We start from the raw sequence: 22371 nt of genomic DNA, 5'->3' as shown, positions 1-22371 counted from the left end.
TGTTGCTCTATCTCCAGAGTTTTCACAAAATAGTCTGTATGTTCTGCAAGTCTATCCTAGGAAGGAAAAAACCCTAATTACACCTGTAGAGTTATTGCTACTTCATTAATAATAATTTACAGAATGGACTGACTGACAGAAGGGTCATGGGACACCCACTCCTTTATTTCTTCTGGGTCATTTCTTGGTCATTTCTTCTGGGTCTGAATCAGTGTAACTTTCCCCTTTCATCTGAATGACCAGAGGCAGTAAGCTCAGCACATAGAATTAGATAGGCTACAGTCTTTTGAGGACCAACATTTAAAAAGCAATGTGGACTGCAGCTTTCTATATGCAAAAGGGGCAGAGAAGCTGAACTGCTGACCCCATGTTATCGCACAGCAGTATCCCAGCAATAGCAGTTTAGAACTGGCTGCAGGTCTACCTCATGAGTGGGTGAAAAGGGCCACTAGTCTTTTTTTTTTTTTTTTTTTTTTTTTGATAGCCACATCACTTATATAACTTCAAAAATCATCCAGCTGAACTGATCCAAATCCCTTGGTGGCTCTGCTTCTTCCATTTTGAAGTTTAACGTTTTTCAGCATAGCTTTCAACTAGCCTAAGGTTGAACCAAAAAGTGCTGTTCCTGAGAGAAATACCATTTTCCGTATGAAGAGTTACTCTAGTTTCATTTAAAAAGCCCAATGCAAACAAAAGGAAGCAGCAGCAGAGAAAGAAATGAAGATGCCATCGTGAGCATCTCAAACCAGTGCTGCTTTTCTCTGCAAAGTCAGTCAGAGAGCACTTGCCACGACTCGCTCCCAGAGAGGTGCTGCTGAACTTCCACTGAAAATGGCTGCACAGCTCAGCCCGTTAGAAGAAAAAGTGAGAAGTGGGAGTCACATAACTAAAGTAGACGACAGGATGCAGAAACATTCATCCCGTGGCATCCAAACAGAGAGTAGAGAAAAACTGAATCAACAGAAGACTGCATAGGGCAGGTGGCAGGAAAACGAACGCCAGCATTACAGAAGGGACCACTTAAAGTCCATCTTCAGAGCAGCCCTGAGCGGTGGCCGTGTCACCTCGTGCCCAGTGACTCCGTGAAGGAGCTGTGGAGATGTACAAAGGAGCTTGGGTTTATACAGCTTTTCTTCAGCTTACGGTGGGCCTATGTTTTGAAAGAAGCTGTCTGCTCTTCTCCATGAAAAGGATCATGGTAATGCATTTTCTTCTTTTTCTGAATTTTAACTTCATGGAAAGAAGAAGAAAAATAACTAAAAGAGGGAGTATGTCAAGTCAGGACTAATTAAGCACTAATGATGAAGCTGACAGCACTTAGGTCTGCCAGGCTGCAAAAGAACTGGTATCGAGGGCTACAACTCCCATCCAGCTAGGCTTATTCCCAGCCTATAACAAGGTAATTTTTGCCAGGAACCTTTTAATCTTTTCCTCCCAATGTCCTACCCTTTTCTTGACTTGCTCTTTTCTTTCATTTATTTTATATTGTCAGCTGCTATCTCTGATCTAAGCCCAAGGCCTACAGAATGTGAACGTCCATCATCCACTATGAGATTTTAACTTTACACCTTTGTTGATACAATTTGCATGCTAGAACATTAAAATAATTACATTGTCTAATGTGCAAACACTGAACACCACTCTATAATTTCTCACAGCAACATGGATGCCAGCTATATTGTTAATAATTTTTTCCCCTGTGTAGTTTGATACTTCCTTTTAAAGATAAACAAAAGATCCAACAGTGATATCTCATCTTTTAAAGAGCAGACAGACAACTGAAATTTCATATCGCTTAATGTAAGCCAGCAGCAAATTCTGTAATTAACATCATCCAAGTGCATGCCCTATTAAATGTCCAGCAGGCTTAGCCTGTGGTAAGACCTCAATTTTGCTGTGATGTGTGGTTTGTTACAAAGCGCCGTCTAAGTTTAAGTCTACAGCTCTGTAGTGGCCACTTACGTAAGAGGCTGCTGGTAGCACCATCTATTATTAATATTGCCTGACACGTTTTCGGAAGGAAAGAATCTCTGATGTTTCCATGTTTCAGGGCACAAGCCTGGTATTTTTAGGGCTACCTTTACTGTCAGGCAGATATCTGTGCCACCCCTGGGGAAAATAACTGCCCATGTTATATATCACGGAAAACTGTGATTTGTACATAACCTATAAAAGCCAGTCAGATTCTGGGGCCTAAAGACACCTGAAAGATCTTATTTCCTTAGGAAATGAAGCTGATGCCCCGAAGATGCAGAGGAAAGAAACATCCAGTTCAAATGCATAAGGGACAGGAGCCAGACCTGTAGGGCAGTGGGTGGGAACTGCCTAAGGCAGACACTGAGGGGTGGAAATCAGACTCGGAGGAGATGAGCAGTAGACGTGAATGGTAGAGAGGTAGCAGCGAAGTGCTTTTGCACGCGTGTGAAGGCGAGGAGCATGTGCGTGTGGCTGCGTGCCACTGCTCCCTGCTCAGAGGGCTCCTGTTGGAAAGGAGCATGTCAGACTTTTACAGCATGCAAGCACAAGGGGGCCCAAAGCAGTTTGAAGAGAAAACCTTCTGTTTAGAGCTCGTTTTGAGCAAGTGGCTTCGCAGCATTGAAATTCTCCTTGGCAATGCGTTTATCTGTGAAGAAAATGTAAAGAAAATTCGGCTAAAGCTCTTCCATTTATTACTGTGAAACGCAAAGAAGGGTACGTATGATGGGTAAAGCCCAGTATTTGTAAAGAAGGCCAATTCTGTCCTAAGCCTCTCAGAGCTGGCTAGACGAGGTCAGTCTCGATACATACTTGGTTTGAGCCAATTCTGACAACGGCATCTCTCCTATTGACAAGGGAGTAACAAATGCTGCATGACCAGTCTGGCTAATTTCAAAAACTATGCGCTCTAGAAGAGGTGGCTGTGACCGAAGAGAACTGGAAGCTGACATTTCAGCATTGCCCCTACAAGTCACTGCCTGGAACTGGTTCTGTATGCCCGAGGCTCCGCAGCTGCTCAGACACATGGATGGCTCATTCTCTTACGTACCGAAATCAGCTGCGGAAAATAATTACCCCTCTGGGGCTGCATGCTAACGTGGGGAAGGATTTTTGAAAGCGGGCAGCTGCGGGGCCGCGGCTGAAGGTCACCGAGACCCCCCGTGCCACGGGTTTTCCCCTCAGCCGCGCCCCGCGCGCTGACCCGCCCTCAGCTTTGACCGCCGCGCCCCGCGCTGCCCCTCGGTCGAAGGCGGGCAGGAGCCCGCGGGGAGGCCCCCGGCCCCCGCTCGCTGAGGGGAGCCTCGCGCCCCGGCCGCGGCAACGGCTCCGGCGGGCCCTTGCGCAGGCGCGGAGCGGCCGCGCATGCCCGCAGCGCCCCCGCGCGCCGGGCGGCGCGAGCATGTGCAGAGGCGGCGGCAGCGCGGCGCGGGGGGGGGCCGGGGCCGGGCAGGTTGCGCCGCTGCGCCCGCCCCTCCCGCCGCGGGGCGGCCCTGGCCCTGGCTCTGCCCGGGCGGCGCCCGCCGCCTCCTGCTCCCGGCCCAGGCGGGCAGCGGACGCGGCCTCCGGGCGCACGGGCACGGTAAGGGCGCGGCGCGGGCTCCGGGTCCGGCCGCCGCGGCGGGCGGGACAGGCGCTGACAGGCAGCCCTGCGAGGGAGGGAGGGAGCGGGCGGGCGAGCGGGCGGCCGCCCGCCCGGTGAGGGGGCGGCGGGACCGGCCCGTCCCGGGGGCGGCCGCCGAGGTGCGTGGGGCGGCCTCGGGGTGGCGGGGCCAGGGGTTGCTCCGGCGGCACCCCCCTACCCCCCCCCCCCGGCTGCACTTTCGGTTTCGCGTGGGGCGCGGGGCCGGGTGCGGCGGAGCGGCCGTTGGGCCGGGGCCGTCCCTCGCTCCCCCCCACCCTCCCCGCCCCGCGGGGGTCCGCGCCCGGGCTGCCGCCCCACCAGTGGAGGGGGCGCGGGGGGCGGCGGGCGGTTCCCGGCGGCTGTCAGTGTAACCACGGCCCCGGGACGGCGGCGGCCTGGCGGGCCGGGCCCCGCAGCCCCTCCCGGGGCGGGCCGGGGCAGCGCGGCGGGGGCAGCGCCTTGTTTACCCGGGGCGTCGGGAGAACATGGCAGCCCGGGCGCGCTGGTCACTCGCTGTCATGCGTGCTGGCTCCTCCCGTGCCGGCCGGGGGCAGCCCCGCCGGGCCTCCAGCCGCCCGCCCCGGCTCCGCCAGCGCCCCCCCCTTCCCAAAAACCGTTGCACCCCGGCTGCATAGCTGAAGCCTGGCGTAATTTTAATTGTGCCTGTAAAATGTTGTACTGGGGTAGCTCTGGTGTTGGCGTTCATCTGTTAACGTTTTTGGATGTGTTCTCCCATGTCTCTTTTTTCCCCGCTTAAATAATTCAGTTATTCGCTCTGCGCGTTCCCTCCCTTATGGCTGGTCACTGTCACGTTCCTTGTGACTTTTAACCATTTAACTTGTTCAGCAAAGACGGCTAAAGCTTGCCAACTGTCGGTTTAGAAACAATTCGTGAGGAGGGTTCTCTGTCCGCCCAGTTCATCTCTTGTTGTGCTTTGAAGTTGTCCGTCTTCCATGTGCTGATAATTATTCACCTTTGTTGCAATTTAATCATACAGCTTTCTGGTGCTTTCTGATCAGTGCATGTGCACATCAGTCTTTGAGAGCTTTCTAGTTAGTCAAGACAAATAGCATGAAATGAAGTTGAGCCCAGGGATATAGGAGCGTAAGGATTAGAGAATTCTCGAGGCTCAGAAAAACAACGCTCTAACAATAAAATTTCAAAGCAGTTCAGATATTTCTGTGGGCTAAAAAATGTAGAAATGGCAGGTCTGCTTGTTTCATGCTGTAACTTTGAAATGAGGCAAAAGCGTGGACATCGTTTTTTTTGAGAAAAGCTCAGAGAACATAAGAGTTTCTGATGACTTTACAGAAACGGCTGTTATTAGGGTATGTTGAAAACCCCATATCATCGTTTGAGAGGGGATGTCGTCAAGTCGTATTGAGTACTTCAGGAGAGGTCTGGGTCAGTGACTGTTACCACAAAACTTACCTTTATTTCAAGAATCTCAAAGAAATTAAATAGAAGTCTACAAAATTGTACGTAGTGGATCTGCTCCAAGATCCGCCTCCTCCCTCTCTCCTCACTCCATCTCTGACAGTGGACAGGACCAGTTGCTTTAGATGTTCTGTGAACAGGATGATAGTTTGTATGGTACCTTCGGGGTGACATGCTCCTTCTATCTCTCGGGTTTCAGTAATACCTGTTTCAGAAGGTCCCTAAACTTCAGACTGTATGTGCACCTTGGTGTTTAATAGTCGCCTAAGCCATTCAGAGGCTTTACGTCCATAAAGCTGTCTAACTTAAGTCTTATAACTTACTCTTTTGACCTCTAGAATATCCAATGGAAATGAATTACAGAGTTTGTGTGCGCTACTTCCTTTTGTGTGTGTGTTGGTTTTCTTTGTTGGTTTTTTTTTTTTTTTTAAACCCGCATCCTCACCAGTTAATTTCATCCGTCTCTGGTCTTTTATTATGTAAAACGATGAATAATTGCTCCCTACTCTGGCTTGTGGGGGAGTGGAAATGGGTGTTAAGGACCAACAATTGACACGCTGGAAAGAGAAGTGCTTGTACAATCTAGGGGTAGTGTACGAGACTTCAGTCGGAGGGAAGAGAAGGTTTCAGGAGATCTTTAAATAGAGAGCAATGGGAAGAGAGCCTGCTAATAGGATGAAATACGGGAAGGTCCAGAAGAAGCCTGCTGAAGCCACAAAGCTTTTTGCGAAACGTTAATAGTTTTTAAGCTTGTATGTTTTGGGGCTCATCAGCTTTAGCTATTGAGGTTTCGGAGCAAACTCTGGATGGTCAGATTATCAAATTAAATATGCATGGAAGGAGTTCCTCTAGTTCCGTACTGGATTTGGTACGTCATTAATTTGATCCAATGTAATAATTTCTGTGCATTCAGCAATAAAATTATTGCCTTGTATGGAAACTTCTGAAGTATGATGTGGCTGGGACTACATTCATGACAGTTCCTCATTTTAATTTCCTTTTCTATAACTTTTAGTGGTTGGTGTAATTTATAAGGTACTACAAATTGCATGGATTGTCTGTTTTGTTCCCCTGTCGTTGGGGGTGCAGAGATTTACTTTGTATCCTCTTTTTGAGCATAAGCCCCGATTCTTTAGCTATTTACACGTTTATATTTTTTTTTTTTTGCTGTCAGCTTCTGCAGGAACTTAATTTTCCAGTTTTCAGACTTGTTCTGGGTTTAAAAAAAAAAAAGTTAATTCACCATTTCTTCTACCAATGTCAGTGTGAATCAGTTAGCCAGAGCTGTAAAAATTATCTGGGAAAATTTCTGAAAAAAATCAACTTTCAGTCAACATAAATTTTTTTTTTGCAGTGTGTGCTATGGTTTATATGTATTGGAGTGATAGTGACATTTACTGGCATATTTGAGGTGCTGCCTATGAAAGACCACCTTTGTACCCTTAGGAACCCTTGTTACAGTTAATGGGATTCTGCAGTGATCTTGGCTGGTGTATTTCTGTACGTGCAACTAATTTCATTTTCAAGCCGCCTTCCTTAACTTTTTTTGATTAAATCAAAGGAAGGCCTTTTTGAAAAAAGTTGTGTGTGATGCTACTGCTGGCTGCAGTCCTGCTCTTGCGGTTGCATCTGTGTAGGTATCCGCATAAATCTCTCCTCAGGATTTGGGATGCCAGCTGAATAAAAGGGGGACATTGTTCCAAGTACACTTACGTTTCTTCTGGGTGCTGTGGGAGCAGCTGCCTCTGGTCACTGCTGCCCAGCCTTCTGCGTGTTTGTCTTGTTTTCATGTGTGGGTACGAGTGTGTGCATCCTTTTTTCAAGCATTGGTTTGTTTTATATTTAGAGTTTTGTTTTGAAGCCGGTCCTAAATAACTTCACTTAGAGTCTGACCTAGTAGAGGTGACACTCTGCCGTCCTTTCCACACTGTTTTTTCAATTATCATTTTTAATTCTGTTGAGTTGCATGTTTGCTTCTCTATTAACTTGATAGGTGGTTATGCACAGGGGGATCAACTTAAGATTGTGGGTTTTGTGGGACTGCTGCGTGTTCATCACGGTTGTGATTTGAAGTGTTTTTAAGCTTCTCTGGGAGCTGCTGAAAACATAAGAGGACCGTTTGGATTTCTTGTAGGCAGACACTCAGATACATAATGGAGGCCATATAAATGTGCTGTTAAATATCTGAATAAACAGTTTGGTATTTTGCAGCCTTTACGACAAGTGTTCTGTAGCCTCTGAAGAAGTGCATGCTGTAACTGATCTTCTTGACCAGTGGAAAGTATCAAAAACTTGAATCTTTGTTATGCCTTTGTAGTGGTAGACAGAAACTTCTTGCTGTTGAGGCAAAGAATGTGGCTTCAAGATTTGTTGGACTTTTGGTTTTGGTTTTTTTGAGGGTGGGAGCACCTAGGCTTATTTTTGTTTTCCCATGAGGTATGTATAAAAATAAAGAATGATGCAGCAAAGCTGTTTTCCCTGTTGTAAGGGATATTCCAAGTGGTTCAGAACTAGTTTTTCTCTGCATTTTCCATGACCAGGAAGAACAGGAGGGGGTGTCAGATCTGTAACAAAACGTTTTGGTCATCTCTCTTGGAAATGTTAAGGTGTGTTTTTGTCCTTTTTTTTTTTTTTTTCCTATGATGTCATTCCATATTTTGCTTTGTTGTAGGTACCTCTCCAGAGAAGAATCAAGTTTGTAGTGGGTGGTTTGTGGGGTTTTTTGTTATTATTTTCAATCTTTCTGCATGTTGTTCGGTAATTTAAAAAGTCATACTTTGAACCAGCTTCCGTGCTGGCTAATTGTATTGCTGGGGATAACCTGGCCTCTTACAAACCTGAATCATCTCTTACTTTAAGAATCTGAGTCTAATTGTCTTTTGGCCTTTTTGTCTCAGCCTTGGGAAATACGAATTTTGGGAGTGATTTCTGAAAGTCGCTAGGCAGTCTTTTACAGAAGTCAAATTAGTTGTGACTTGCTAGGGAGAGGATGGGGAGTAGCTTCAGCATTCTACTAAAATCTGAGGGAGAAGGGAAAAGGCTTCCACAAGGACATACTGTTTAGAGAAGGGGAAGAGGCCAAACGCTGACCTGGTTCGTTCAAAATGGGGTGCGTCTGCAGGAATCTAACGTACGCTTAGGTGTGTGGGGTGTGTTTGTGGATTTGTTTTATCTTAGAACTTCTAAACTAGACTGCACTGAAACTCTTTTAACTTCCCACTTGCTGGCCAGTGGGCTTGCCTTTTTCCCTGCTCTGTCAGGTTTTTGAAAAGGTTACTGAATAGCAAGTCTCCTAGTATGAAGTTCAAATCCTGTTATATAAAGACTCTGGGTCTTTCATTTATTCCTTGCCTGGACTGTTCTGTGCCATCAGTCTAAAGATACCATCCTTTTAATGAATGCATCTCACTCTTCTGTATATATTCCCCTGTAACATTCTTATTCACTATGAATTTCTGCTGGAACTGGAAAATGAGGATTATCATTTAAGTTTCTGCATTGCCCGATCTTCATTTCTGTAGGTAATTGGTAATTCATGTAGAGATAAATCGGCACAAAAGTCATCTAAACTTCTTGTAACCTAGGAGACAGAGAAGTAGCAGGGTTTTTTTACATAATGTGATCTAGTACATGGTATTAAGTGTTTTCAGTTACTACAGTTTGGCAGCTGTTTGGCCACCTGTGTGGGATTATAGTACATAAAATATGAATATACAGTGCACGTGGTCTAGTATATGATTGTTTATTTGAATTAATATACTGCATGAGAACCAAATTAGCTTTGTGACATGCTTAAGCTATGCAGAGGTACTACATGAAGTGCTACATGTTCTTACAGAGAGAGAAGTCGGAGCTGCAGGAATAATGCTGATGTTTGAAATTGTTTGGAGGCTGTGCTTCCCAATTAAAATATCATTTCCGTTCTTTAGACTTCTCTTTTGGGTTATGATTGCTTGGCAGTATTTCTAGTATGGATGTAGATGGAAAACTGTAGAAGAGGAAAAAGCCTTTCTACAGTAAGTGATTTTAAAATTTTTCCTCCTGATTGATTGTTTTATTCATAAACAGTTTTTTTTCTATTTCACATATTTCTGAATTTAAAAATTTTTGAAGTAACGTGATAATTGATAGGCAGGTAAGGAGTAGCCTTTTTGTGCTAAAAGCCTGGAGGGTGACAGGTGTATATGGCTCCAAGGATGCTTGTTAAAGACTTTCCAGCTTGAATTTTGTTTGCTTTCTTTTTCATCAAGGAAAATACTGATAATCAAAAGCTTTACAAATGAAACAGTGGAATTAAAGTATTACTGTGGGGTTTTTTTGTGCTATTACAAATTAAATATTTTTAAGTATGAATCATGTTTTTTCATGTAAAACTGACTGCCTATGTAAGCAAAAAATGTCTTTTTTCCTAAGTTGCATATATTTTTTTCCTTTATTTTGGAATATATCTTGCACTTATTCTGCTGCTACTGTGGCAGTGATTTAAGATGATCTCCTGTTCTTCAGTTTTATTTCATGAGGGTTAATTGCTTAGCTGCTATCAGAATTTATTCTCCTTTTTGTATGTAAGGATGAAAAATATGAATACCTTATTCTGTTGCGTTGTTATTTTGTTTGAGTTTTTTATTGTTTGGTGTGGGGGTTTTTTGTTTGTTTGTTTGATGTGTTTTGTAGTAACCTGCCATCCACCCTGTGGCTACTGACTTTTTTGTGCTAAGTTGGCACGGCAGCATAAATGATGCCTTTTTATGGCTTGGTGAAGGATTCTTGGTATCTTGATAAATGAAACTTTTAAAAAAGTTTTTGAATAGTATTTTTTGTTGACTTTCTTGCTTAGTTGATATCAAGTTGGGGAGATCAGTAATTGTGATTTCTACTAGTATACCTAAGCTATTGTGCCTGTAAAGATTTTGATGCCCATAGGAAGGCAGTTACTCTGCATAAATCTGAGCTAGTTTTTCCCTATATGTGCAAGATTAATTTAGTTTAAACTGGCTGCCTGCTATTGAAAAGCAGGCTTATTGAGTTTAGCCATTGGAGTATTAATTATTAATTTTTTTCTTCAGTATATGTTGGAAGATCCCATTTTCTTGCAGATCTCGGTGATTGTGTTAGCTTTCTAAATGGCCGGATTTTATTAAAAAAGTTGGGCTAAATTCTGGCTTCTGTTATAAAGCATTGATCTCAGTGGAGTTACTCGCAAGGGTAATTGATATCAGATTGGGTTCTTGCGTCTCACGTGGAGTATGTGCTTTCTGTTGTACAACTAAGAAGCCAAACTTCTTAGTTTGCATCTTGAAGTAGTAAACTGCTCCTCACAGCCCAGGGTTTATGAACACAGATTATTTGTCCCTTCCAAAGACAGGATATGAGTAATAATATTTATTCAGAATAAATAAATAGCAGTTGTTTAGAAACAAAGCAGTGCTGTTAATCTACTTTTAAAGAAATTCACAAAGATGGAGGTTATATATCTTTGTAAGTTCAATGAGTCCATGGTATATCCAAATTAAAGCATTATCATGTGGAATATGAATTTCTTCTTTAGGAAAAAAAGAGGAACAGCTACAAAACTTTATTTCAAAGAAAACTGTAGATTAGAAGTTAAGTATGTATTTATGAGGTGTGTATTATATATGCATTGTTTTAAAAAGGCTGTATGTTTGAAAGCTTTATGAAGCTAGTTATGAAACGACTGTGAATCTAGTAGAACAAAGAAGAAAATGAAATTTAAAAAAAAATCTCCTAATTTAATAGGAGAACAGTACCTTTAGAAAAGCTACACTAACTCAAACGTGTGTATGCCTCAAAAAATTAGTTGATACTTGACCTCAGGGAGAAATTAATGGTTTTGGCTGATGGAAGATATCTAAGGATATTACTTGTTTTTAAAATTTTGTGAAATTTAGCAAATTGCAAAGAACCAGACTGAAATTGTATTATGTTAGTATTAAAAGTTAGCGTGAAACTTGTTTTGTATGGCAGTATTCAGTGTTAACTTTAGCAAGGTCAGCACATTGTCACATCTGTTGTGTTCACTGATGCCCTCTTTTGAAGTAGGTATGTAGCATGCAATGGCTTTCATAAAATTTGGAAGACTTTTGAGTATGAACTATGCAAATAACTTAAAATTATTTTGTGTTTCAGCTGCCTCTGCCTAGCTGTTTAACAGAAGTGGATTGTGAATTTAAGCCTTTGATAACCTCAGGCTATCAGCATTACTGTCTTCGAGATAGATAACAACTCTCAAAGCATCTTCAAGGGATGCACCATGACATCAGCAGTGGTTGACACTGGAGGCCCTGGCCTGGAGTTTGACAGCAGTGGAATAAAAGATCAAGAGGTTAGAAAAATAAATAGCATTTATTTACTAACAAACTTTACACCTTTTATCTTAATTTGAAAGAAAAATTCAGTGTAAGCTTGCTGTGAAAGCAAGTAGAGTAGTTCAGAGATTGTTGTGTGAGGAGCACGAGAGCAGCCCATTTTTCAAATATCTTTTATTAGAAGATTTTATTATCACAGAGAAGCGGAAGCAGTAAGTTTTGGAGCCTGCAGTACAACCGTAGACTGGTTTTACAAAATTGTATTCTATAATAAGCATCTCTTTAAAGATCTCAGATGTGTCTTAAAAGTGTAGAACAAGATGAGCAGAACAATGCAAGGACCGTTTTCAGAGCTGGCCAATGCAACGTTTTTGCTCGTATTTTGCATTCTTACCAGCAAATAATGAATATATTCTTCTATCCCATAGCTTGTAGTAAGTTAAATCTGGCAGGGTTCCACTTCTGTAACACTTTAACAGATTAAATATGCTGTTACAGACATTTTGATCCTTAAATAAGTAGAGATAGGCATATGGGCTTTGAAGTAGCCAGTTCTTTTGTGATAGCTTACGTACTTAATCCAAAACATGAGTGTTCATAAGATACAGGTCAGATGTAGGTATGTTGCAGTACACACGCAAAGCCTTTTCGTGGAGTAGAGGGAGAAGAAACACTTTCCACAGCTGAATGTCTTAATTAGAAAGTGTGCTCTTTCCAATATCTTAAAGCTGTCTGATACTTTAAATTTTAAGTGCTTAAAGCCAGGAAAATATCTTTGAGATTCAGGAAGGACCCTTTGGTGGATGATAAGCTATCTTTTTTTTTTAACTATTATTCTGTTGCTTTAGAAGAAAATTTCCTTTAAAAATCTTTAAAATTATGATCTCTATTCCATAAAATATGTAAGAGCATAAGAGGAAAATATTGATGTTGAATTCAGCAGTGCAGTATTTGGAGTGTTGTGTGTGTTTGTTTGTTTTTTTCTATAGGAAAATGAGCCAGTCTCTGAATTCCCAGCAGTGATTGTGGAGCCAGTTCCTAGTGCCAGACTAGAACAGGGTTATGCTGCTCAGGTCCTGGTTTATGATGACGAGACATACCTGATGCAAGATGTAGCAGAGGAACAAGAAATTGAGACTGAAACTGTGGAAACAGGTAGACTTAATTTATCTTTTTATGAGATTTTTGTACTTTTAGAAGTTCCTGAGGAATGTGACTTTGTGTTTACCCACAGGATGGAGATCCTGACCTGAGTTTACATCTTTTCCTTCTAAATGTAGTTTTACTTAGCTTTGCTGGTGACAGGAGTGGGACTTGGGCGGTAAAAATGTCACCTTAGGTTCAGGGTGCTGCATTGTAACACTGTGTGTCCTCATGAGCAGGCAGGTCTTCACTGATGTCTTTTACCTATTTGTGTAGGGAGTTAACTAGAAACTAAACTTGGAGTTTTTAAAAATCAGCTGAGCCAGGAAGCTGGTTAGAATTTAGTTTTACAATGTCTGAGCCAAATAACTGCAGGGCAGCTGGCAATATGGACTGCGTGGCTCTACCCTATCTATCTTCCAGCTCTTCCCCCTTCCCACGAGCTCTATCGTCTGTCCCTTGCTATTCTGCCTTTTTGGTTCAAGAGCGGTTTTATTGCTGGTTTCATGGCAGCAGTGCGTGGCTGGGAGCAATGGCATTAGACTGTCCTTTTATGGGCAAAAAGCCTAATAGATTGAAATTAACTCAGCTGTATGGTAAAACAACAAGTTCCGAAGGAAGGAAGGAAGGAGCGGAGCTTTGGCGTTAAAGCAGCTGACCTGTTTAGCCATAAGCATGTATCTTTCTGTACGCCTCTCTCCGAAGAGCACAAGCAGCAGCTTTGAACTTTTTGAGAGGGACCAAAGTCTGTTTAAACTGTCTGAAGGAGTAAAAGTTGTGCTCCTATGGGAGCCTAATTACATCTGACTGCCGGGCTGCTGCTGTGCTGCAATTTCTGTTGTCCCTCTTGCTTGTTTTCTTGTGCTACTTCTCATACTTGTTGAACCTTTTTTAGCCATTTCAACATGCTGATTTTGCAAGAAAATAGCAGGGAAACCCTCGACTGTTGTGTGGTTTTGTTCAATTAACTTTCTGCTGGATTGGCATGCTGACATGGCTCAGCCAAGAGCCTGATGAGTGCTGGGGTAGGGACTGCATAGAACTTCAACCAAAAGGAGGACAGGCCCTCTTGGGCACTCCGTACTGGACTGGTGAGACTAGAGCGTGGAGAGCATATGGTTCTATCCTTGGGCTGCCTAATTTAGAGTTGGAGTTTGAATTCATGATGTCAGGCAAGCAAAACAAAGCCGACTCTTCTCTCAGCTGCTTAACATTGCAGCCCAGTAAATACATGTGCATTCCCATCAGATTAGGTAGGTTTCAGTTCAAATTTCTTTGCAAACAGTGGACGCAATTGCTCACACATCTTTCTGAATCTGGATATTAGCGCTGCATCAAAAATCACATGCATCAGCTTCATAAGATGTGCATGAACTAATGGTTCGGGTTTTGGGAGAATACTTACAATTCCAGTTTACTCAAATGTGTTTTGAATTAAATATGCTAATTACAAGTTAAACAAATTCATGTAAAGAAAAGATAGGAAAAAAAATATTTTTTGACTATGGTAACAAAACTTTTAAGATTAAGATAAGTGAGAAATTAGGGTGTTCTTCCCAAGAAGTTGAGTTTTATAAATTAAACTTGTATTTGAAAACCTCTAAGGGTTTCTACTTTGAAGGCTTCTGCATTCAGAAGTGTTGGTTTTTAAACATTAAATATGCTGCTTCTTGTAAGATATTGGTAGATTAATGGCTAACAGAACAGTTATTTTAGGATAAAGAGCTACTGTGAATGAACTCTGTATGTTTTTAAGTATTTTCCATCCAAAATAAATTGGTGGAAATGACAATTAAAAACTTGAAGCTCTTCTGTAGGAATTTTTTTTCTTTTGGTTAAGCTACTTTTCAAAGAAAGAGACATGTGGCAGCTTCCAAGTCTTGATATTTGAAAGTACAGTCTTAAAATTTATAGGGCACTTGATATGATAATTGGGTGAGTTTGTAGTTGGAGATGTTAAGGGATGTGTCTTGACTGCAGATAGTTTGGTGGTGTTTTTTTTTAATTTCATAATAACTTTAACATTAATATGTCCTTTAAAATTTAGAATAATAACACACTAACATTAAAAGCAGTTCAGATATTTAAAACTTTGTTTTAATAGTTTTGATATAAAAATGAAAGGTAATGTGTGCTAAAAGCAATTTATAGTAGTGTAGAGGAGAAATTAAAATCTAATGAAGATTTTGAAAAACTATTAATGAATGTTATAGTTTATGATTCCAAGACGTCTTTGGGGAGACCGTTCCCATACTCAAACTTTTCATTATTAATTGTATAGTATATACACCGTTAATCCAGTGCAGTTTTCATGGTGTGATTCTGTGTGACAGCAAGTAATAGTTCTTGCACAGAACTTGTATCTGGTGTTGATAAAAAGTGCTTGGTTTAGACTGTTCTGAGGGAGGCAGTCCTCTGGGGAATGTGTTTTGACTGACACGTTTTGGTACAGCCAAGAGCCTTTCGGAATTCATTGCTCATACAGAGAAGTAAGATGGGTAGAGAGAAGGTATAAAGACCCTAACAAACCTTTGTTTTGGTGATGCGCCATTATTAGCATGAGTTGCAGAAGTGTGAATCTAAGTGCGTTTTTTAATTTTTATTTTTGTAGGGGAAGGGAAGAGATACTGGTCTGTGGGTAGGAAGCAACTTGAGGTCGGAGAGGTTGTAAAAGATGCCATAATAAATGTTAATGAGAAAGCAGGCTAGGGCAGAAACAAGTAAACAAGGTATAATAGTGTTTGTTTTAATTTTAGTGTTTATTTAGCATTTTAAGATGCTAATTTTATGAAGTATATACCTTTGTTATGCTAATGATCCTAATTTAGATAGGGACAACAGTTTGATTTTTGTGCATCTTAGAGGAAATATCCATTGTTGCTAAATGTCTCAATTGGTTCTACTTCATAAATGTCAGAACTAATTGCTACAAAAAAATTCACATTGATAAATGTTGTTGCACCAAGAATGAGTAGATTTAATACTTTTTGTGTTTCTAGACTCTACAGGCAGCACAGGAAATACTAAAAAAAAAAATCTTAAAAGAAGCCTTGGCAGTATTTGCAATGATACATATCCACATAACATAGCACACACCCAGTTGTCAGTATCTCTAGTGTTGGCCATGGGCCTAATACTGTTTTGTTGGTTTTTTTTTTTCCCCCTGTGACAGTCCATTGGCAATTCCAGTGACTCCTGATATACATACTTTACAGTGTTACAACATAATGTATTCTGAGAGCCTTGAGCTACTTTGCAGTTAATCTAAAGCTGCGTTATTTGGTAAAATGTAACATTATTCTAGCCTTCAGAGATAGGGGTCAGTACCCTTTGTGATAAATGTAGTGGGGTAGCTGATGCCGTCAAATTTACTTAGGATGCTGAAAAGATGATCTGTGCTGTGCATGGAATGGTTCTGGTTGTGGTTTGCTGTTCTGTGATTGGATTTGAGACTCTGTGGACTATAAGGACTGTCAGTGCTGATCCAAGGGCAGAATCAGGACCCATAATGTTGTTTTGTATTAAAAAACTTCTTGCATTTATAAAACCACAATTCAAATAAAATATGCTATATAACGATTATAAATAATCATATCTATAAATACTGATGAATTTTTAGTTAATTCTGGTGGAGTATGGAGTTTTGCCTGCCAGACTCCTTCCACCCTGTTTCCCACTAGTCTAGCTTGATTCATTAATCAAGGATCATAAAGTATAATTAATCCTTTAACTATAAAATTAATTCATTAACTATAAAAGTAAAACCAAGGAGTCTTTTAACAAACAAGAAAGACTTAATAGTTCAAGTTATGTTTTTTTGTCTTATTCCAGAAAAAACTGCCCGTCTCCTTAGAATAGAAAAAAATCTTGGCAAAGGAGTTTTCTAGGAAAAAGAAAATGTAGAATTTTTGGTCTTTTAAGGTGACCTTATGACATTCTCAGTGGAAGTAGTGAGTGCCTTTCGTAGTGTTTGAAAGAGAAAGTATAAGCTTTAGATTGGCATAGTGTTTAAATTTCTTCTCCTATGTGTATGATATCATTCTTAGGAGTGGTACCTTTAGACTACGGGGGACTAAGTCTTTATTTTTTTTTACTGTAACAGTGAAAGTGTTTGTATCATAAACAATACAGCCTTATTAACAATTTTTTAATAGCATCCAAATTTTGCTGGCTTTCCTGAGTAGTCATCTGTCCTTAAAGTAATTAGCACTCAATTTTAGGATTTATTCAGCAAAACCTTTGTAGTTTACATAACAGCAGAAGCTGCTGTCTTGAAAGAAGCAGTCACTCTGAAATTAGCAGTTGCTACAGTTCTCTTTGTCTGTCATGACACAGAACCCATGATGTGGATGTGTGTTAATGGGGTAATCTAATATTTGGATTTACCATATGTGTGGTGCTGAAGGTACCACAGTCGTGATCTTCAGATCTTATATATGGATGATGCCCAAGTCTTTTAGACAAATAAAATAGATTACTATTTAAGTAGGAAAATGCTGTTTTAAAAAAGCCAAGTTATCTGGAACATAGTCATTAAAATTCGTTGGTACTTTCTCAACTCCCTTCGTACTGATCTTATGCCTGCGCTGGTACTACTTTTCTTCTTTGTTATCTCACGATGAATTTGCAAAACCAGTGTTATTTGTTGTTTACAAGTCTTGTTGAACAGTAGGCAGCTATTAAGCAGATGTTGCTCTAAGTGCAGTAAAGCTTGATCCCTGTGAGAGGTATAACAAAATCATACTGCCAATATAGACTCTGATTTAATTGGTTCAGTGAACCTTACTTCTTGTATCAATAGTATTTTTCCCTTTGTTTTTTTATTGATCATCAAAGCGGCAAGTACAAGGTTTGGGATTTTTTTTTTTTCTCACAACTTTAAAGAGGAAACAAAGCTACTGCTTTGAGGTATCACTTGACTTGTGAACTGTCACCACATTTTTTTTAATTGGATGTTCCATCAGAAATTCTCCCTGTGGTGCAAGCTGAAAGTCTGCTTTAATTCTAAAACTGTTATTGCCACAGGGGGGTAGAAGATCTGTATGAAAACATAGGGGTCTGAAAATCAGCCCCTCCAGGATTATGATCTGATGGAAAAATATTGAGCTACAAAGACAACAACGATGGTATGTTTGTCTGTAACCTTAATTTTCTTTTTTCCCCCAGGAAGTTCAGTTGAAGCTATCATGTAAATTGATAGCCATCCTTAAGGAGGGAGGCAGTTGAATAAATAGTGAGTTTAGGCTTAACTCCTCCCCTAGTTTAAACAAGTGCATGAATAATACACATACTTTAAGGCAACTTTTCTTTTATGGTGGAAATTTTGGCTTACTACTTATGAAGCTAGTTCCCCCTGTGATAACAGCATATATCTATGTGAAGTCTTTAGTTATTACCTGTTCTTTCTGCCCCTATATGTCTTCTCTCATAATGATTAAAACTGCTTCCTTCTGATTTCTTTTATGTGAATTTGAGCCTGTGAACTCTTCTGTTTATCTTAGGTGAGTTCTCATCAGTTGTTAAATATCATATACTAAGAACTCAGTATTAGATCTGGTTAGAATCTTACCTTTGATTATGGCATGTGTATATAAGGGATAAGCAAAACAATGTTATCATTCATTCTGTCCAGACATTATTTGATTAAACTTACAAGAAATGAGTTAACACAAACATCTGGTGTACGTTTTGGTAGTGCTGACATCTTGCTGGTTGAACTTCATTTCCTTACACCGATAGCTTGATGAGAATTTTAAAAGTGGAGAGCATTTTGCTTTAGAAGACTGTGCTGACTACAGACAAGAGTTTGGACATTCTAACAACCTGATTAAACTCTCACATAAGTTAGTACTGCCTTTGTCATAGAGCTAAGATGAGGCCCGTTAGCTAGATAAAAGCAAGATAAAACTTTGCACGCAGTACTTGCTCTATAAGAATTAGGTGTCTGCAATACATTAAGAGTTAAGAATTTATCCTTTGAATGTGAGCTAATTTTGTTTTTGACAGCATGCTGCTGCTACATTGGTGTGAGTTCACTGCCAAGAAATCGGTTGCATTTTTCTAGTTAAATATTGATGACAGTGAAACAAAATGATCCCCCTCCCATTGCATGTGCTATTGTATAGCGCTTAGAGCAGTTACACCAAGGGCGTATACATCTGTTCTCAGTAACATTCTTATTTCAGAAACAAAATTCAACTGCAACTTAAATTTTATGTCATCTTGGCTGGTGTTTCCTTTACTGAGAAGTTAATGCCAAGAGCTGCACAGCTGCTCTATAGATGATTGTATTCTTACGTAACAGTAACAGCCTGGTTGTGGTGTCCAGTTCTTTCTGGATTCCAGGTTTCTGCCTTGCTGCATTCAGTGCTCCATTCATACTGAAGGAACACTGCAAGACTAAGTATTTTGTAGTAAAACCTAATTTAACTATACATTTTTGGCATAATTTTTATTTTCTGAGGCTGATGTGAGGCTAATTGAATGGTTTGCTAGTGTGGGGCATTATGGGTTGGACTTCAGATGTACAGATGCACTCTTCTCTAAACTCACAACTCCAGTTGCATCTGGGAGCGAGAATCTGTAGGATGTTAACTATGAAGACTCAGCCACGGCATTTTACTAATGTAAGTGGGAAAATTTTGTGGTTTGTGCCTTGAAATTAGAATGCAGTATGGCATGCCAAAACCATTGTGGTATGACTGCACGAGACTCTTTATTGATCAAAAATATAGTGACGAACTTGAAAGTAATAATTTTTAAATGTGATCTGCATATTAAAAGGGAGATTCTAGTTGACAGCAAGTTCTAGGATCACAGTAAATCCATATATGCTTGAGCAGCACATTTAGTCCTTATAAAGATTCAGTGGGCATATAGAATAGACATTTGTTGTTATCGGAGAAGTCTTAAGGAATTGTAAATGCTAGGTCTTGAACAGAGAAAGTGCTCAATGGTGGCATAGGTCATATCCCAGCCTATCACCAATCTCAAATACTGTCAGTTTCGTAAAAACTTGTAAGGTGCTATGCAAATATTTGATTTATAGTTGTTTGCTAGACTGCCTTGAAATTAAAGAATTTCATTATAAGGCAGGGAGGGAAATGCATATATCACTTTTTTTTTTTTTGAGACAGCCAAGTTTTTCTTATTCTGCATTCGCAAGTAATAATGCTGGAATGTAGACACTTGCTATTTTGAGTAATCTTTTCCTGTTTGTCAAAGGTAGTATCAAATCCTGAGAATACATTTGCTTTTGTATGTGGAATTGCTAATTGCCATATGAATAGTGACACCAGGATCCTGAGTCCACTTAGAGGTGCAGGCTGTGACAGACTTGTGGCTTTGGTATTATTAAACTTCATATGGTGTAGTCAAGAAGATAAGCTTGGCATGGTCACTGACCCCTTTCCTCAGTATTTCCCTGGTTCCCTCCAGGACACTTTGTGGTTATTTTGCTATTACTTTTGCAGTTTTCTACTGTGGAATCCACGGTGGATGGTAATGATTTTGCTGATGTGCTGATAAAGGAGACTGTTGCATCTTCTTGCATGTTTCTGGAATCTGTTAAAAATGTTTTTTTGTATTGTTACCCTTGCAATGCAATAATAATTATCAACAGTTTGATAGCCTGCTGTTGAGGACAGTAACTACTTCTGTAATTTAGATGTGAATTTCTTCAGGATCCTGGGCAAAACTGACCTTTCTGTAACTATTTAAAATCTGCAGGCGGTTTTGGCACTCGGGACAGGACATGCCTGGACTTCTGAAGTTACTTGAAGCTTTTTAGCTTGGTTGGCATTTCAGTATTGTTACTCTTATCATTTGCAATTTCTCATGTAGACTGCAAATACTACCCTCAGGCAGATGGCCATCTAGCCTTGACTACTTACTTAAAGTCAAACAAATCACCTCTGTAAGAAGTTACTGCTTTACGATAATTGCATTTTCCCAGGATAACTTTGTCATACTAGAATACAACTGGAATCCTCTGTGGCTAAAAGTAATTAAATGCGTGTTTTTTTTCCTTTCTGGTTCATCAGTTGCTGTCAGTGAAGGAAAAAGGTGCCATTGGAAGGTTATACTTTGAGTGCTTCAAGTTACAAAGCTTGTGAAATAGTTTTCCAAGAGAAATTAGTCTATTACCAGTGAATTGTGGGAAAGACAACTTTGCATAGGAGACTATGGGAGAGGAGACTGATTCCTCTGTAGCCACTGAATGTTGTATTAGTTTTGAGGACTTTTCAAGGAAATGCTTAAGATAATGGATGATCCCACTCCCATCCACTTCTGCAAATCTGCTGGAACCTTCCAGTTTTTCATATTTTGAATTTCTGCATCCACTGTCTTGCATGCAACTGATCACATCCAGCTGCTTCTCTTGAGTTGTCTTTCACTTTTTCAAAATAATCAGGATGAAGTTTAACTGGTGCATATTGCAAAGAAGAAATGAAGCTTATTTCCTTTAATGTGAAGAAAATTCCATATCCCTTAACAAGAAAGCATGATTTGATACTTATGTGTTTATACAAGCAGGGGGATACAATTCACTTGGGTGTTCCTGTTGTCAAAGTTCCTTATCTGCCAAAGACTCAGGGATGCCCAGGGATGGAGATGCTGTCAGCTAAAAATGCAATTACTTGTTATTGTCTTGAAATTACTTACCTCCTGGATATTAGAACACGTTATCTTTTTGTGTTGTTGGTAGTGTTTGTTTTTTTCTGGCAGTTGGTAGATGTATCATGTAGTGAGCATGTAGGTCTACCTGGCTGTCTTGAATTTAAAAAATTACAGTAAAGCTTAGTCTCTCTACTCTTAACAGTAAAAAAACCACAAACAAACAAAATTTCTGTCTGACAAGGAATGATGCTGTTCAGGGATCTGTTTCTATATATTTGCCAGAGAAGTGTAAGTTAATCAGCAATTTTATGTGGTCCTGTTACATTACAGTAAATATTTCTTGCCTCATTGGGCCACCCACTACTCTCTTGAGTAGATTTTGTAGCCCTCTTTGTTAGCCTTCTGCCTAGAAAGGAGACTTTAAAAGAGATTTAGAAGTTAAGTGCATGTTTACTATTTCCCTATTGACTATCTTTTTTCCCTGAAATAGTGAGATTTTATTAGTGTGACAAATCAATTAGTGTTCAGCATAAAATACTGGAAATCATATAGTTTAAACAGATGGAACTGCAGAACTTTGGGGGAAAATCGCATTCCTCTTTAAAGACAACGTTATGCTTTAATACTATACTTGTATAAATAAGTTGGGCACAGGTCGAAATGATCACTTCATGGCTTTATTGTAGTTGCTTACATTATAATCTTGAAAGTGCATGGACTTGGACTTTTTTCAACTGACTGGAATCCCTTGGGCATCCAGTGATACTCTCTATGTATGATCAGAGAGAGCAAAGAATCAGAATAATGTGTGCAGCTGTTGGAGTCCATTTCATGTGAATTGGCAAACACTGCCAAGTCTGTGCTCACAGTAGTAAATAAATGCTGCTTAGAAAACTGGTATTAAACCCAGAGCTTGATGTTTTATACTCTTTTTTTAATTCATTTTGGACACATGGTGTTTGTCAAAAATTACACACGCAGACTACTTGAATGCACTTATTCAAGGAGTCCACATATTTTAGGCAAAACTTCATTCTACCCGTAGGGGGTAGAGGGAACAACTTGGATGTGAGTCAAGCACTTCAGTTTGTGACTGGAAGTTGCAATCAGTAAACAATCCTCACTGAATTACATAGCAAACAGTAAGCAACAAACTATGAATGCATCTTCTCCAAAGTATGTAAGCGTGAACTCCTGCTGACAGAGGTCTGGATCTTCAAAGGTATTTAGTGTCTCGGTGCACCTTTT

At 40.3% G+C, this 22371-nt stretch overlaps 1 protein-coding gene across 5 annotated transcripts in view; it reads left to right on the top strand.

Annotated features, from left to right (window-relative positions):
* The first annotated feature begins 3421 nt into the window (after nt 1-3421).
* Nucleotides 3422-22371, top strand: part of ELF2 (E74 like ETS transcription factor 2) — a 38893-nt gene continuing 19943 nt past the window's right edge. For 2 of the 5 annotated variants that reach the window (XM_074867325.1, XM_074867322.1), the window contains exons 1-3: nt 3422-3556; nt 11183-11378; nt 12351-12516. In XM_074867325.1, the coding sequence (XP_074723426.1) occupies nt 11307-11378; nt 12351-12516 (238 nt within the window). In that variant the 5' untranslated portion in view covers nt 3422-3556; nt 11183-11306. Of the gene's footprint in view, nt 3557-8994; nt 9052-11182; nt 11379-12350; nt 12517-21704; nt 22346-22371 lie in introns of those variants that run through there. The other 3 variants (XM_074867323.1, XM_074867332.1, XM_074867329.1) reach the window with 3 other exon arrangements.

Source organism: Strix uralensis, chromosome 4, assembly GCF_047716275.1.
Source record: "Strix uralensis isolate ZFMK-TIS-50842 chromosome 4, bStrUra1, whole genome shotgun sequence".
NCBI classification, from domain to species: domain Eukaryota; kingdom Metazoa; phylum Chordata; class Aves; order Strigiformes; family Strigidae; genus Strix; species Strix uralensis.
Note: the sequence above shows the minus strand (reverse complement) of the source record. Positions and strands in the feature narration are given on the sequence as shown.